Source organism: Phyllostomus hastatus, unplaced genomic scaffold, assembly GCF_019186645.2.
Source record: "Phyllostomus hastatus isolate PE091 unplaced genomic scaffold, TTU_PhHast_1.1 phas_contig_159, whole genome shotgun sequence".
NCBI lineage: Eukaryota > Metazoa > Chordata > Mammalia > Chiroptera > Phyllostomidae > Phyllostomus > Phyllostomus hastatus.
This window is the reverse complement of record NW_025333640.1, coordinates 20,055,329-20,072,807: the sequence shown is the minus strand read 5'-3', so window position 1 is coordinate 20,072,807 and position 17,479 is coordinate 20,055,329. Positions and strand designations below refer to the sequence as shown.

At 41.0% G+C, this 17,479-nt stretch overlaps 1 protein-coding gene and 1 non-coding gene across 2 annotated transcripts; both read left to right on the top strand.

The window, feature by feature from the left end:
- Positions 1-1,504: 1,504 nt before the first annotated feature.
- Positions 1,505-17,256, top strand: TMEM192 (transmembrane protein 192). Its single transcript, XM_045831817.1, has 6 exons — positions 1,505-1,654; positions 5,741-5,887; positions 7,317-7,581; positions 10,471-10,605; positions 14,502-14,604; positions 14,941-17,256. Exons 1-6 carry the CDS (start codon positions 1,628-1,630, stop codon positions 15,077-15,079), a joined length of 816 nt encoding a protein of 271 aa, XP_045687773.1. The 5' UTR covers positions 1,505-1,627; the 3' UTR covers positions 15,080-17,256.
- Positions 11,786-11,849, top strand: LOC123814258. Its single transcript, XR_006784877.1, has one exon. It is a non-coding gene; the product is annotated as a small nucleolar RNA SNORD19 (small nucleolar RNA).
- Positions 17,257-17,479: the final 223 nt, after the last annotated feature.

The window sequence follows — 17,479 nt, the reverse complement described above, 5'->3', positions numbered from 1 at the left end:
CTCTTTTTTTCCAGTTTGAATGTCTTTTATTTTTTTTCTTGCCTAATTTCTCTAGTTCTGTATACTTTCATAGCATATATTAGCATATCAAAATATAAAAATATTTGTTTTTTGCATTAAGTGTACTCTTTCATGATTAAAATTACAGTATGACTATGATTTTGCAACCTGCTTTTACGACACACTATATTACAGAGCTCCCCCTCCCAACAACATACATAGATCTACCTCATCTTTTTTTTAATTGCTGGATAATATTCTTAGTATGGATACTATAGTTTACTTAACTATTCTACAAATAATGGATAGCTACATTGCTTCCAGTTATTTGGCATTTAGATTTTAACTTTATGTTGTCTTTCTTTCTCATACAGAAGAAAAAGTTTCAAACTTTTCATGTAGTCAAATTTTTTTATTTTTATTTATTTATTTATTTATTTATTTATTTTTTATTTTTAAAGAGGGAAGGGATGGAGAAAGAGAGAGAGAAACATCAATGTGCTGTTGCTGGGAGCCGTGGCCTGCAACCCAGGCATGTGCCCTGACTGAGAATTGAACCTGCGACATTTTGATTCGCAGCCTGTGCTCAATCCACTGAGCTACGCCAGCCAGGGCCATGTAGTCAAATTTATTACACTTTTTTCTTTAGTGCTTTGGGGTTTGGTGTCATGCATGAGCAGTTTTTACTGTAAGACGATGCTAAGTTTTTTCCTAGAACTTCTGTTGATTTATTTTTATGTTTAAATCTTTGAAATATTAGGAATTTATTTTGGCTTAAGGAATGTGGGAATGATCCAACTTTATTTTCTTCCAAATGGCTAGCTGGTTTTCTCAACATCATTCACTAAATACTCCGTCACCTGGGAAGTACTTATCAAAGAAATATAAAGTTCAAGTTGAAAAAGGGTAAAACCTTATTTCTCCTAGAATTGTTATACAAGCGAAGACTCAGACTCAGGAGACTGAGTCTCCTGAAAAGAGGGTGAAGCCTACTTGTTTAGATGTGAATCCGAGCCAGATCAGGGAGGTACTGAATAGCAAAATCTGTGAGACTGGATTCTAACTTAATTTCTGTATTCATGTGCATTGGTGAAATCTGTAAATATGTCATAGGAATTAGAATCTTTATTCTGTTCGTGTCCCTCGACTGGTGTTTTGAGCTAAAAATGAGAACCCTAAAATTCTGCCGGTGGTTCTACTATGCATGGAGCTATGCCTGCAAACAAAAACTGAGGGAGACCGAAAAAAGTTAACGTTTTAAAAGGAAGCAAGTAGCGACCGGAAATATTTAAATTCTTGGACTTTGAATACATCACTTAATGCTCAAGCCTCTGACCAATAGTAGACCTGAGCGGCGAACGCTGGAAGCTCCAGGAACCTAGCCCAGCCTCTGCTGCTACCCAAAGGTCCAGCCTTCGGGAGAAGGGTACACCCCTCCCTCTGCCTTCGCCAATAGGAAGTAAGGAGGCGGGGCCCGAGGGGGCAGGAGGCGGGGCGGGCACAGGAGGGGGTGTGTCTGGAGTTGGGGCAGGCGGATCCTTGAAGGTGGCAAATTTCCTGGGCCCTCGGCGCCTGGGAACAGGTGGACAGGCCTGCTGGCCGAGGCTTCGGCCTCAAGCGTCGGGAAATGGCGGCGAGGGGCAGACTGGAGGATGTGAGTTTACAAACGTGGCGGGCAGCTAGCCCCAGAATCTCCTTCTTCCTGTATTGGGCGCGCTGGGCGGAGACTGCGCGGAGAAGCCACCCTCACCCCGTGCGGCCACGGCAGGAGGCGGTGCTTCCTGCGCGAGGCTGCTGGCTGCCGGGTGTTAGAAGGCACCAGGGCCGGGTGGGGTCCGCGATGCCCGGCTCCCGGGTCACCGGGGGGATGAGCTGCAGGGTGGTGGCTGCGCTGGTGCGGGGGTCCCGGCGGGCGCCCAGCCCAGGTGCGGTGCTTATCTCTGATCCCGGAACTGAGAGCTTCACGTGATGCGCGCCTGGCCTGACAGCACTCGCTTCAGTTGGGTCTCTGGGAGTCCCGCCGCTGGGCTCCGCTCCATCGCCCTTAGGGTGCAGGGGGTGAATCTCCCCTCCTTCCGGGTCCCCTGCCTTGGCTCTAGAGGACTGTGAACCTGGAGCGGCTGCAACACGCCGGCGTCCCATGGGCAGACCTGTCACTATCATCACTCAGAAACCAACATTGGAGAAAAACAATGCCGTGATGTTTTGAATCTAGGCATGGCAGGAATGAAAGGATTTTTTAGTCTCCGTTCTTAAGATGGACCCAAACCAGATTAGTTAAAAAACCAGTGCCCTGTTTTACAGTGTATATAGTACGGAGCGATTGCATAATTGCAAAAATCTTTGCTTTAAGTATATTAAAACATTTTAAGGAAAATGCGTTGTGCCCAGAATTAACTGGGTTCCCCTACTGGCACAAAATAAAAATACTACTTTTCCAAAATGGAAAGTTACATTAAAACACTAATTTGGATTAATAAATTAATAGAAAAATTATTGTGATCCTATTCACTGAATTAGGTGCATCGGGCAAGACATGAAACACAGTCCCAGCCCTACAAGAAGAGCTTAGGTTCTTTGATAAATAGTGACCTTAGTTAAATTATCTTGACTAAATAAAGACTAAAGAATTTCTAATAAAACTACAAAATTCTCTCCCCCACCCCCCCGGGGAGAAAATGGAACACTGACTAAAATCTGGAAATAGGTTTGAGACTCATATGTATTTTTTTAATTGTTTCTAAATTTTTAAGGGTGGGATTCATAAGCTGACACTGTATGGAAAAACTAGTTTCTTGGTTGATGCTAAGCTACCTCAGGGCTCTTGGATCTGTAGCTTTTAGCCATAGAATGAATACAATCCTAGAAATCTGTTTCACTAACAATTACATAGCTAAATCACTTTTGACCTGAGCAAGTTGCCTGCTTTGGTATTTGTGTGGATATGAATTCAATCATTCTGTAAAAAGCTAAAAATTATCTGCTCCAGGCCCAGACACTTCAGTGACTTAGAAGAGGCAAATGCTTTTTAGCTAAGGTTAATTGTTTGCAAGTTGTGGAACCAACTCTGGCTCATTTAAGGAAGGTTAGGGATTTGAAACAGGCTAGATGAACAGCAAGTCCTCTGAAAAAAACCGACAAGGGCAGCTCCAGTCCTTTTCAGGGCCTGCCCTGGAGTGAATCTGCCTCAATCATGGCCTCGCTTTGCCTTGCTGCTCACAGAGAGTTGCATTGCCCAGGTCTCTGTGGTTCGAAGACCACCTCTGGGACAGAGGAGAGTGAAGAGTATTAAAAGATGTTCCCACTGAGATTTAATGCAGAGGTAGATGGTGGGTCCCCAAAGGAAATAGACTTATTGTTGCAGAAGGAAAGGGAAGAGATATAAAGCAACAGGTATCTTTTACAGGTTGTAATGTAAACATTACAACCTGTAAACTTGCTCATATTGCAAATGAAGAAATTGTTTGGATTCAGGAAGCATCTGGCCTTCACCTTTCACTTACAGGAGGTGAATTAGAGAATGCTGGCGTGCTGTTTGTATGGTTTTGCTCCATTTCCCGTAGGACCCACTGGACAGTATATTTGATATAGCCATCAATACATTATATTTACTGAACATCTAATGAGCGACAGAGAGAAGAAAACATATTGTAGGCTCCAACCCCTTCAGTAGAGTCAGGGAAGATGATACAAAGCAGCATAAGAAATATTTCAAATTAATATTAAGGGCAGTGTGTTTTATAGGAGTTTTAAAGTAGAAAGAAAGCAAGTGGTTGGACAAGTTTTACAGAGAACATACGTTTTGAACCCAGGCAGTTTGTCTTAGGAGCCTACCCTTAACCACAGCACGTACTGCCTCTGGTCAGAGTTGAGTGTCCCTACAGCTCTTGACAGCCTCTCCCAAGTACGACAATACGATAACTGAGTTAGGGAACTGCAGGGACAGGTCTGGAACATTTATTCATTCCTCACATGTTCAGAGCGTCGACCATGAGTCACTGCTAGGCGCTAGCATTACAAAGACATAGGAAGTGGGGAGACAGTGGGTCCCCTAAAGTCTACTGGGGAAGACAGATAAGGAAGAAGACCATCACAAGGATAGTGTGACGGAGGAGGTGAGCACCAAATGCTTGGGAAGACACGGTGGGGTGGCATGGTCCAGATGCTTGGCTTCCCAGGAAGGCTGCCTGTGGGAATGGCCCCACCTGAGCCTGGAAGTCTGCGTGGACATTAGCTAAGGGAAGAGCTGTGGAAACTGGGACATCTGCTGACTGAGGGAGAGCTAGGGGAAAAGGAGTCTTGAAGGGAACAGAAGTAATCAGAATTGCACCATGAGTTATGGCAAACTAAATGGGAAGCTGCCTAGGAATCTAAAAAATTGCAACCCTTGCCATATCGCATGGCTTAGTTGGTTGGGCATCGTCCTGCAAAGCAAAAGGTTGCCAGTTCAGTTCCCATCAGGGCACATGCCTGGGTTGTGGGCGTTTGGTACCCAGTTGGGGTGTGTGCAGGAGGCAACCAATTGATGTTTCTGTGTCACATCGATGTTTCTCCCCCTCTCTCCATCCCTTCCCCTCTCTCTAAAAATAAATAAATAAATAAAATCTTTTTAAAAAACTGCAGAGCATCACTGAAGACCTGAGATTGGAAATCAAGGTGCCCACCCCAGATCTGGGTTATGCCCCAGATCACTGAATTATTTATGTAACCCTAGTGGCTGACAGCCATCTCACACCACCCTCTACCCTTTCCAAAGTAAAAAGCCCTCATCCTCTGTCTCCTGGTCCTGTTCTCAGGCTTCCCTTTTGTGCACTAAGGCTTCATTTTCCTCTCATTGTAGTGCACCTAGTCAGCCTGTTGCATTGTTTGTGCTATTCATTTGCTAATTTATTATTGCTTCCCTACAATATCTCATGCACTATATTCTCTTGTACGCTGTTTAGTCGTTCGTGCCTTTATCCCCAACCGCCCCTCCCCATGAATATGTAATCTCCTTTTGGACTGTGTCTTACGTTCTTTTGTCTTGGACCAAGTGCCTCATACAGAACCGTTTTCACTGGGAATCTGAGATTAAGAGATTGTTGTATGCACCAGAGACGAGAAAGTATTGTTTCTGTCAAGGCAGTGCCTTTAAAGGTGACAACTAGATCTTTAAGTTGCAGCTGAACTTTTGCCAGCCACTTCAGTGACATCGCAAGTAGTAGTTGCCATTGAGAATCTGACAGCTACAAACTGAAGTCTCCTTGGAGGTCCATCAGGGTGGTTGGTACAGGGTAGTAAAATATTTCTGTCATAACTGAAAGTCTGTTTTAAGACTTCTTTAATAAAGTCTTTACCAACTATTCCAAATTTTATGGAACACAGATGCATAGTTGAAGAATTGTAACCATTTGTAGTTATTTCATCAATAGTATAAATTATGTTAAATAAATCAATGTATAAGCACTGAGGGCTTGAAGAAAATTATTTGCTTTAATCTCATTATGGATTACCTTGCTTGAAGATTAATGAATGAAGATGTCCTCTACCTGTTTTAATAATTGTTTTCACCAGTTTGTATACTAGTTATCTAGAGGCTAATGGTATATTTTCAAAATGGGCTTTAGGGAGAGAGTTGGGTTTTTTTTTGCCTCTAACTTATGTAATGCTTTCTCAAGTTTTATAGTTTACCAAATTTGTCTTAGAAACATAGCCCAGAAAGTGGTAATCAATGCTTGCTTTCTTTTTTTCTGCACCCCAGGGTTCCTTGGATCCAACCCAAAGTATTGAAGAGGACCCCCTTCTGGACACCCAGCCTCACCCACATTACTCATTACACGCTCATTTTAGACCCAGATTCCATCCTCTTCCTACAATCATCATAGCAAATCTTCTCTTGTTTGTACATGTAAGTTGGCTGGGAGAAAGTGATCCATCTAGAGGTGATGTTCTTAAAAAATATATAAGCTGCCCTGGCTGGTGTGGCTCAGTGGATTGAGTGCCAGCCTGTGAACCAGAGGGTCGTCAGGTTGATTCCCAGTTGGGACACATGCCTGGGTTGTGGGCCAGGTCCCCACTTGGGGGTGTGTGAGAGGCAACTGATGGATGTATCTCATACATCAATGTTTCTCTCCCTCCCTTTATCCCTCTCTTCCCTTCTTTAAAAATAAATAAGTGAAATCTTAAAAAAATATATATATATATGTGCTCTTTGGAAGGCAGTTTGGTTTTATTTATCATTTAAAATGTGCATACTTTTGCACTCATATCTCTACTTCAAAGAATTTTATTGTAGACATATTTGTAGTGTTATCCAATTTCTTTCAAAAAATGGGTAATACTTCAGTTATTGCTCTACAGCAGTTTCTCAAACTTGGATATGGATCAGACTTCCTAGCATGCTTGTTGAACTACGGATTGCCCTGCCACACCCGAGACTTTGACTCAGTCACTCTGGGTGGGGACCCAAAAACTTGCATCTCTAACAGGGTCCCTGGTGTTGCTGGTGCTGCTGGTTTGGGAACCACACTTAAGCTCCTAATCTGCAACTTATTTCTTAATCTTAACATGTCATAGACATCCATCCAAACTAATACACAGAGATCAGTTCATTCTTTTATGGCTGAATAATATTCTACTATATGGATGAATGTACCTTAATTCAAGCATTCTTCTACTGTTGATGGACATATGTGGGCAATTTTCAAGTTTCGTAAATATGGAGAATACTGCAGTAAATATTCATATCCCAGTGTACTAAGTGCCAGTGCTTTTCATTCTGAGGGATAGAGTCCTAAGGTAGGCAGCTGGGTCAAGATATTTCCAAATTACTTTTCAACAGCAATTCTCGGGCCAGTCAGCATTATATGAGAATGTCTGTTTGCCTGTATTTTGACACCAATCTTTTAAATTTTTGTCAATGTAATTGGATAGTTTTTATTGTTCTCTTAACACTGAAACTAGAAATAAACTTTTTTATTTTTATTTTTTATACTTTTTTAAATCATGATTTTTATTAGCTACCTTTAAGGCACTAAATGAACTATTTTTATTCTTTTCAGTAATAGAGAAGTAGACAAGGAACTGTGTTTACATTAAGTACCTATACCTGTTAAGATCAGATTTGGGGTGATTTCTATTTTATTTCTGATTTTATTTGTTTTCCAAGTTATCTGCAAATTTTTCTTCAAATTTTGTTTTAAAAGTTTGCAAAAAATATTTTTAAACTCATAAAAATTGGGTAGCAAAAGTCATAGGTTTAAGAGTATATGCTGGGATGGTGATGTTTCTTAAATGCAAATGTTGAATATTAAACCTACTGCTTTCCTTTCCACCAGGTTGTGTTTGTTGTTTTAGCATTTCTGACAGGTGTGCTTTGTTCTTACCCTAACCCAAATGAGGACAAGTGCCCGGGAAACTACACCAACCCGCTGAAAGTTCAGACGGTCATAATCCTTGGAAAAGTCATTTTGTGGATTCTGCACTTCCTTCTCGAACGCTACATTCAGTATCACCACAGCAAAGTAAGAAACCGAGGCTATAACATGATCTACCGATCAACAAGGCATCTGAAAAGGCTTGCATTAACCATACACTCCACGGGTAAGCCCAGTTGTCTCTCTCAGCTCGTCAGGTGTGCTTGAGTAACAAAAGCGACAACAGAGAGAAAACATGAAGATTGGTTTTATAATCAAATACAGCAGGTCCTTGAATAATGCTGTTTCATTGAAATGTGGATGGGGTGACGTGGGAACTGAACTCTTGTTTGGATCAATAGCCTATGTTCGGATGGGTTTCTTTATATGCTGTTTCACTTACAGTCACAGAAACCTATTTACGGTGGTAAGTGAGGATTTACTGTAGGTTTTTCTCATTTTTGTGAGAATGATACATGTTGTGGCCACTAAATTCAGATCACCTCAATGTCTTGAAGCTTAATTTTTCTTTGGAATCTGTGTTTACTATTATAGAGGAAGACATATCTTTTTCCCCTCTATCCTTTCAGGTCTTGAGCTGAGAGCCCACTGTAATAAAAGACAGATTAACAGGAGAAAACCAAACAAGTTTAGTAACATGTATGCCTCCTGTAGACATGAGAGAGACCCAGGATATCTGAGTAATTCCCCAAAGTGGCCCAAGCCACCACTTTAAATACCATCTCCAGCTGCAGACACAAGAAGATGTTGGGGCTGGGGAGGCAGCTATGGGAGGTTACCGAGAAAGGCGCAGTAAACAAGGGTAAGGTTGTTAGCAGGTTTAAGTAGATGCCTTCACCATTGATGAGAATTTCTTAAGATTTAGCATCATCCTTTCTTAAAACAAACTAATTAACTTATTTATGAGTCATCCTTTTCTTCCCAGTACAGAGGGAGACAAACTTACACATGGATAACTTCTACTTGGTGTTCAGAGATTTTCCTGTGTCTGCTGTTTCTTAAAGATAATCGGGTTAAAATTATCCGTATGCTAATGTTATATTTTCAGTTGGCACTTTCTGCTCCCATTCATTGTGAACCTGGTGTCCATGAATTCCTACGTGAAACGTAGAAATGCCTCCCTTTCCTTATTCATCTCAAGCAGATATAAATGCTGCTGCTATCTGATACTTGAAAGATAAGAAGAGGGAATTCTTTTATTTTAAGTGAAGCTCAGCACTTGTCTTATAGTAAGAGAGATTGTTAAAAAATATGGTGTGTTATCCAAAAAGAAAAGAGAAAAACAAATTACGAAGGCAAGGTCAGAAAGTCCACACGGGATTTAGAATGCATGAGTGCCTGCTTCTCTTTACTGTTGCAGACATTCTAAAGGCTTAATGGAATGAAATTGAACATCTTTAGGTAGTTTAGCCTAAGTTTCTTATCGTTTTAAAAGACCGTCTTTCAATGTGAGTCCAGAATAAATCTTTAAACATTTTGAAACTAGATTAGAAATGAATATTTTTCTCCTGAAAAAACAGCTCTACAGAATTTAATTTTTATTTTTCTTCCGTGTTCTGTTAGTACCATTTGTTAAGGGCAAACTGCAAGTTCATCCACTCTGACCTGGTTGGGCCAGAGTGGATGGAGGACCATACGACAGCAGAGAAAGCAGCATTTTATGGAGATGGCTGAATTTTACTCATCCAGAAGAGGGTGGGCATTTACTGCTTGCTCCCAGAGGAACAGTGTGGTTTTCTTGTTCAACTTTTGATGTGTAGTACTGTCTCATGGCCACAAGATGTCACTATCACCTTTCCTCTGGTGGCTGGGTAAGGTGGTGGTGGAGATGGAAATAGGCAGAAACCTGTTTTTTAACTACTGAAAAACCTTATGCTCTATGACCAAAATAATGTTCCATCTTAAGTGATTTTCTGGGAATAGCATTTTTTAGGACTCGTATTTTTGAGGCCACCAAAAGAGTGATATCTGACTTTATCTTTTCTCTGGCTTTCAAATTCTTGTTAAACATGTGAGCCTTGATCATAATCTGTTTCTAAACAATTGGACCCTTAGTTTAATCACAGATGGCATCACTTGTATGTCACTCATACAGGGACCCAGAAAATCAAAGATTGGGGCAGGTATTTACCCTATTTCTATTTTCCTTAAGTATATTGTTTTCTTATTTGAAGAAAAAGAAAATAAATCATATAACCTCCAGCTAATCAGAAGAGTATAACCATATTTTTAATCACATGTGATAGTATTGCTGGATATTGATTAACCTCATTCTGATACTTTTTGTTATTCTCCAGAGAGAGGAAAATACATTTATTTTGTGGAGATGGGACTTTCCTTTTCTTCCAAATAAATTGAAAATATTTATCTGACTTATCTGTCCTCCTTCCCCAGATCCAAATATGTTTTTAAACTCTATCAAACACTTACTGCCCAGCGAGTGAGAAGAGGCTGGGTCTTGCTGTAGTGGGCCTGAGCCTGTAGGTCAGCCGTGGGGACTTGCCCGGAGGAGGGGCTGTATGGCGTATGCCTAGAATTGGGATACGCCCCATAAAACCACAATTATTATAATAATGGTACCCACCATTGATCGAGTAACTACCATTTATCAGACACCTACTTAGGCACTGTCAGTTCCTTTCAAGTATTATTTCCCAGGTTTAAAGAGGGAGGAGTCTGAGGTCAGAGTGAGTTAATGGCTTCAGTTCACAAAAGGGGACAGATCTAGAAGAACTGGGATAACGCAAATTTCAAAAACCTTCATTTTTAAAATGCACAAAGGACCCAAAGGGATGTCATTGCTAATAATTCTATAAAGCAAAAATATCATTCCTTAGTTTTTAAGGAAGTCCAGAGTCATGTATTTGTATATGAGACATCGTTAACTCTTTGATGTTTTGTTTTGGTTTTCATTTCCCTCAAAAGATGAGCAGTTTTTTGGTTTTTATCCTCTAACTTCCTCACTGCTACATATAAAAGGCTCTGGGTACGTGCATGGCCTTGGGGTGTCACGCTGGGCTCTGGCTAACGCCATGGTGATATTCCTTCTTCTCAGGCAACACAGCACTTCTCCTCATCCTGTGCATACAGCATTCCTTCCCGGAGTCCAGCAGGCTGTATCTGGACCTCATCCTGGCCATCCTGGCCCTGGAGCTGATCTGTTCCCTGACGTGTCTGCTCGTCTACACAGGTGAGAGATACAATCAGGCTGTTCTTACAGAGCCCAACCCATTGTCTCTGCCACAAGGAGGTTGTTCTCCAAGATACTCTGCATGGCTGAGAACCTTTTGAGCACCTGGACCTGTCACTGCTGACCATATCCAAACTTCTCTCATTTCAAACCAACAGGAAGATACGCGTGCATCACGTGTCTAAATTTGTGCCACCCACAAGTTTTTGTGAACTAAAGTGAAGCTTTCCCATTATAAATCAAAAAATTCCAAAAAGCCCACAAATGTGTGATTCCTCAAAGGCAACTGAAATGTAGATCTGGCATTTCAATTAAAAAGTAACAAACTACAAAACAAGTAAATAACTCATGCAAAAGTGCATTAAGCCCAAAATTGCTTTGGGAGAGATTGTTGAAGAACCCACTTCTTGTCCTGGCTGGCGTAGCTCAGTGGATTGAGCGCAGGCTGCGAACCAAAGTGTCGCAGGTTTGATTCCTAGTCAGGGCACATGCCTAGGTTGCAGGCCACGGCCCCCAGCAACCGCACATTGATGTTTCTCTCTCTCTCTTTCTTTCTCCCTCCCTTCCTTCTCTAAAAATAAATAAATAAAATCTGAAAAAAAAAAAAAAGAACCCACTTCTTTCCAAATTTAGAGCTATCTGAGGGTTTGGCCTGTCTGTCTGCCTGCCTGTCTATCTCTTCTCTTTGCAATCTCTTGTTAAAAATATATATATATAAATAAAAATAAAACTCTCAGTAGTAAAATTAAAGTAAGCCAGCTATGTTAATATGAAAAATAGATGAAAGGATACTTCAACAGAAAAAAATTCAAGCCCTAGGGAAATCCAGATTTCATTCCTGCTGCAGCAAAATCTGTCCTCAGTAGTGCTGCTGTGTGCCATTGAGGTGCAGTCGTTTTATGACAACAAACTACCTTATCTGTCCATTTTCAAAGAAATCACTTCTCTGGTTGTTAAGTAACACGAGTCTAGGCTTGTGTTTTATTTTACTGATTTTTTTTTTTTGGTGCATCTTCTTGAGGACCCAGAAAAAAGTATTTAGAATAGGAATGGAATACCTAATCTATAAATGTGAATGCTGTTGCATCTTAATAGACTTAATACATTTTCCTGCAGTTATCAGCTAACAATTGGCCAAATTAGGTAGATTACATTTGAACCTAACTAGAAAAAGAAGTTCGAGGTATGAGGAAAACATCTGAACAGTCTGATTGTCACTAAAAAAAGAACACCTAAACTTGAACAAATAGACAGGATTTTCCTTTATCATGTACCATTTATTTTAAAGATTTTATTTATCTGTTTTTCAGAGAGTGGGGAAGGGAGGGAGAAAGAGAGGGAGAGAAACATCATGTAGGTTGCCTCGCGAGCGCCCCTATTTGGGGACCTGGTCCGCAGCCCAGGCACGTGCCCCGACCGGCAATGCAACTAGCAACCCCAATCCACGGAGCCCCACCAGCCAGGGCTACCTTGTATTTTAATTCGTTGTCTTCCTAATTGGAAAGAATTGCTTTGGTCTATAGTCAAAGACTTAGAAGCATAATTTATAATATTTACATAAAATTTTAAATTTTTTTAACACACTATGAAAAATTGTCCTTTTAAATCTTAACATGTTTCCTAATTTAAGAAAACTTGATCACTGGTAATTCAAGCTTGTAAAATAAATAGATTATAATTGTGACCATTATAAACTTACTTAGTGTAGGGTTTCTGCAAATACTGAATTTCTTTCGAAGGCTCAAATATGACTGTTTTTGCTCCACATCCTCAATAAGATGTGCACTTTTTAAACTGTAATGTTCCTTTAAATGTGCTGTAGGCTCTCAGAGGAGAGATTTAGGGAGTCACTTCTGGGGACAGATGTTGCTGTTGTTCATTGTCACAGAAAATTTAAGGTTGGTCCCCTGATAAATGCATTTTTCTTGCTTCTCTCTACTTTAAAAGATAGCTAGCTAGTTTTGATCATTGTTAACAGTAACTCTTTAGGGCGTGATTCTCTGATACACCAGTTCCAACCTAACCTTGACTACTTTATTTGCATTGCAAGTAGTTAATCTCTAGAAGCCAGGATGGGCTCTTCCTGATGAGCACTCATTTACTCGACTGCCTCTGTAAGGAAAGCTAGGAAAAGAAAACTTGAAACAGTTCTGAGATACTAAATTTGATGAGCTGTCCATGCATTTAAAAATAAGCAGATTCAACAAAGGCCACTCAGTTATCAGCCTTCCTGCAGCCCGTAAAATTGTCCTCCAGTTCATATCCTTTACTCTTGCCAAGGTGATTGTGTTTACAGGTACATCTACTCATTAACACCTTCCCTGTTCAGAGTTTTCGAAGGGCCTAAGGAAGAAAATCTGAAGTCTTAGTGTGGCATAAAAGGCTTTCCATGAACTGGCGCCTACCCATCCCTGCTCTCCAGGGAGGATGGTGACATCCATTTGCCCTCAGGATAAAATCCAAATGCCTTACCATAGCACACCAGCCTCTCACACCTTCCTGCCCGCCTTTCCAGCCTCACCCTTTGTCTATGCCCAGCCCTACTCACTGGAAACAAAAGAGGTCATAGTTGAATGATATAATACAGTAACATAAGTTATTTTGCTTCAAGGAATTCAGATGGCCAAATAATGACTGCTTTGCTGATTACCTTTGCAGGGCTTTTGCCTGAACTCTTTAAGAACAGGACTTTGAATGTCTGACAGTGGCACACACACACACACAATAGAGCACTTGTTAACTTACCCCCCCGCCATAATACTCCTGAAAAGTTGTGCTTGCTAGATATTTGAACCCTGTGCTAGTGCTCATTATTTGTAAAATAAATATTTTTAGTTCAAGCAGATATACCGTGAGTTTGTCCAGGCTAGCAGTGTCTAAGCCCCTACTCTGCTGAAAGTATAATCTGGGCTACTTCCCTTCCGTCAGAAGAGGTGAGAAATTGAGGACCCTGAGACGTTACATTGTAAAGTAGCTTGTTTTGTGTTCCCGAAGCTATCTTATTCTGTTAAAGCTGTTGTCTCAGTGTAGGTTTTGAATATACATACTTCATTAGAAAACTCATACTCGGTCTCTCACACACACCCTCACTCACTGCCTCGCTCTCTCCCGTTCTCGGGATCTGAAGTATTTGTCCTGGCTCTTCCCTCAACTAAAACTTTATTCTTTTAGTGAAGATTTGAAAATTTAAAACACCATCTCCTCCACTCCACTCGTCTGTGACTAACTTCAGGTTTCTGTCAAGGTTGGACTCGAGCCCTGCCCTCTTCCTCCTCTCCCATCCTCCCCTGACCCCCGTCCCACTCCTGCCGAGTAAGGGGCTGCTTTCCAGGGAGGGCTGTCTTAGCTCCCCTGCAAGCGCTGATTTGTGGTCCTTTCCATGCTGTCTTGGAAGGCAGGCTTATTTGTGCTTTTCCCTGGACTAGTGCCTCCTCCTATAGGGTAGCGTCCACAGCGGTCTGTGGAGTCCTGCTTCCTGGGCTAGAGCCCTGGGTACTTGTCCAGCTTCCTTGGGCTGCAGTTTACTTGATTGTAGAAAAGAAGGGGAAATAAAAGCACCCACCTCAGGGTGGTTCTGAGAACTAAATGAGTTAGTTCCATGTAATCTAGTTCACCTCTGCGTTCTGTGTTTTTAGTCCAAAAAAATTGATACCCATTATTATTATCAATAATCACTGTGTGATTGTGTACTAATCACAATCCTGTGCTTAGTACAGGCTTGGCACACAGTAGACTTTCAAATGTTTGACTATATCAATAAATGAATGTGCTTGTTCTCTTTATGAAGCACTTCTGTATATATTCACATTTTTGAAAATAGCCAATTAATGTAACTTAAATAAATGGAAATGGAAAAAATTGTATAATTAGATAACCTGACAATGACTTTATTTCAGTGAAGATTCGAAAATTTAATAAAGCCAAACCACAGCCTGATGTACTTGAAGAAGAAAAAGTCTATGCCTACCCCAGCAATATTACTTCAGAGACTGGATTCAGGTAAGCTTGGGGTGGGGAGTAATAGTCGACAGAAAGAGAATTAAGTTTCCCCCCCTCCCCGGAAATCTAGAAACCATGCTCCTTGGGGATTATGACTGTGCATATGTGCTGTTAGAAGTAGGTTTGATGGTGCTTCCTTTTGACAGTAGTGAAACTGATTCGAATGAAAGAATCTCATTTTGGAATATTGCCTTGGCTTATGTAACATGTAAGAAAAAGTGACGAAAGCATTATGCTGCACTTTCACTGGGCTTCAACTGGTAGGGACCCATTTGCAAAAAGACTAATGAGTATTGGTGACTGTGTGTAACCTATTAACATCTTGATTCTTTGCAGGACTATTTCAAGTCTAGAAGAAATTGTTGAAAAGCAAGGAGACATTATCATGTACCTGAAGCGACACAATGCCCTGTTGAGCAAGCGGTTGTTGGCTTCCACTTCCCCTGACCTAGGCTCTCATCCAAGTAGAATATGAGAGTTCAAGGTCAAGACAGCAATTGCTGAGGGATCCAGACTAAGTTAAGACTGACTACCTGACAAGCTGTCATAGCAAACTGCAGCTTTTGCCAAGTAACAGTTAACCATTTTCGTCGGAAACCTGAATTTGGTTCTCACCTGTGTGGCTGTGTGACATGTAGGGCTGTGGATCACGTGAAAAGTGACTTGTAGTCTTGGTAACTAAAGGAGAATGTCTTTCTTGCATATTTTGAAGTGATTTAACTACCTGGTTTATCCCAGGACCAACAGTGTAAACATCTGAGCCAACACTTCCATATGACCTAAGAGCCCTGTAATAATTTGGCTGTTTATAGAGGGAATCTGGCATGCCAATGAATTTAAAACAGGGATTTGATCATATAAGTTTTTCCCACTTTTAAACTGACAGGGAAGGCATTTGTGTTAATGTTCCTTCCCATGGAGCTTTAGCATATATTTCATATGCTTGTGTGGTATTGGAGGGCAGCTTGGCCGTTGTAGCTTTCATAAAGAATTTTTTCACTGTAGAATCATGTTCTCACTAGGTTATTATTGACTATGCAAACTCCTACAATTTTCCATCCTCCAGAAATAAGCTATGAAGGTTACTTGGGTCAGTGTCAGCCTGACCAGTGTTAGACTAACCGTCGCTGTTACATCTGTACAACCTTCTGGTGGCAACAGCTGAAGTACTTAGGAAACCTTCAACGCTCTCTTTATTTTTGCCCTTTCTTCAGGAAGTTGCTGTGTATTTCAGTATTGACTGTCCCGTCACTGGAGCAGTAAGTTCAGCAATAGGAAAGGGGTCTTCTTTGGCTTAAGTTTGTCTAAAAAGTAAAAAGGACACGTCTCTTAGGCTTGGATTATACTTAAAAATTATGACGGGAATAAAATGTCCTATCAACTTCTGTATCAGATATTAAACACATCTCATTCTCCGGATAAAGTGAAGCATTTTTAGGAGTAAATGGCATTACTTCTGTTTTCCTAGTGTGCCCCTTTATCAGTTGCTATTGGCACCATAACATGCCGCCGTAGAAACACTTTTGGTTGGGAGCTTAATATGAGGGGAGGGCATAAATTATGCTGCTAATTTATTTTAACATCTTTGGTATTTAGCTGAGTAATCAGTGTTTGGTTTGGAAATCCTTAACCTAGACACAACTGTCTGGCAAGGGACATAACCATTTGTAGCCACCACCACTCTTACTGATAGAGGGCAAACACCTGTATCCTTCAGATACAGTCATTGCGGGCATTTTGAGAGTTTTCTACTACAGTAAAGGTGGTGGTGTATCACCTGCAGGCAATACCATTGAATCCCCCAAATGACAAGATTCACAGACTAAAGCCAAACTAATTTTAAAGTTCAGATGATCTCCAAGTTTCCTGACTTTTCCCCCTCCCTTTTATCCTTTTTTTTTCCTTTGGCATGTCTCAAAACCATTGCCTTCTCTAGAAATCTGTCTCTATGACTTTGCTGTCAGCCATTTTCTTTTTCTTTTTAAGAAGATTTTATTATTTTAGAGAGGGGAAGGGAAGGAGAAAGAGAGGGAGAGAAACATCAGTATATGGCTGCCTCTCTCACGCCCTACTGGGGACCTGGCCCACACCCAGGCTTGTGCCCTGACTGGGAATCTGAAGCCGGGACTCGCTGGTTCAAAGGCCAGCCGGCACTCAACCCACTGAGCCACACCAGCCAGGGCAGCTGTTTTCTTTTTCAAAAGAAAGACACTGATGGTAGATGATTAATTCTTATTTATTTTTAAATTCAATGTGAATCTAGTCAGTTTCTAAGGTTTATGGGATGAACTTGGGTTTACAGAGAAAATGGTATAGTTCAAAAATGAGGATACTCAGGGTCTAATGTGTCGGCTCTGTGAACACCAGCATTCTTTAAATCTAATAACGAACATTTCAAACAATAAAAGAAAATGAAATTAAGTACTAGAACGAAGCAAAACAAAAGAATGACCAAAGCATTTTAAATATTGAGCATGCGTATAGGTGGGACAAATGGTGACGGAAGGAGGCCTGACTGGGGGTGAACACACAGTACACTATACAGATGCTCTGTTACAGAATTTTACACCTGAAACCTGTAGAATTTTATTAACCAATGTCACCCCAATACATTTAGTAAGAAATGAATAAAGTGATGGTTAAAAATGTTAAGCGTGCTGTTCATCAGGCAAATACTGTGCTAGCACCAAGGATATAACAATTTACTGAGATAGACCCGGTTTGTAGCTTACAGACGACTAAGCGTTTCTGGGCGAAGTGAAATAACAGCAGCAAGCCCGAAGGTGCTGTGGGAGTGCCCCAGAGGGGACGGAGACTGTAGGAACTCCAGGCAAATTCGTGAGTAAAGAAGCAGGGCGGGCAGCTACAGAGGACC

Bases quoted from the DNA above. Each gene is read 5' to 3' on its own strand.
- TMEM192 (XM_045831817.1), top strand. From the start codon at position 1,628: ATGGCGGCGAGGGGCAGACTGGAGGAT. The intron at 10,606-14,501 runs GTGAGAGATACA...ACTTTATTTCAG, and splicing joins GTGTCTGCTCGTCTACACAG to TGAAGATTCGAAAATTTAAT. The intron at 14,605-14,940 runs GTAAGCTTGGGG...GATTCTTTGCAG, and splicing joins ACTTCAGAGACTGGATTCAG to GACTATTTCAAGTCTAGAAG.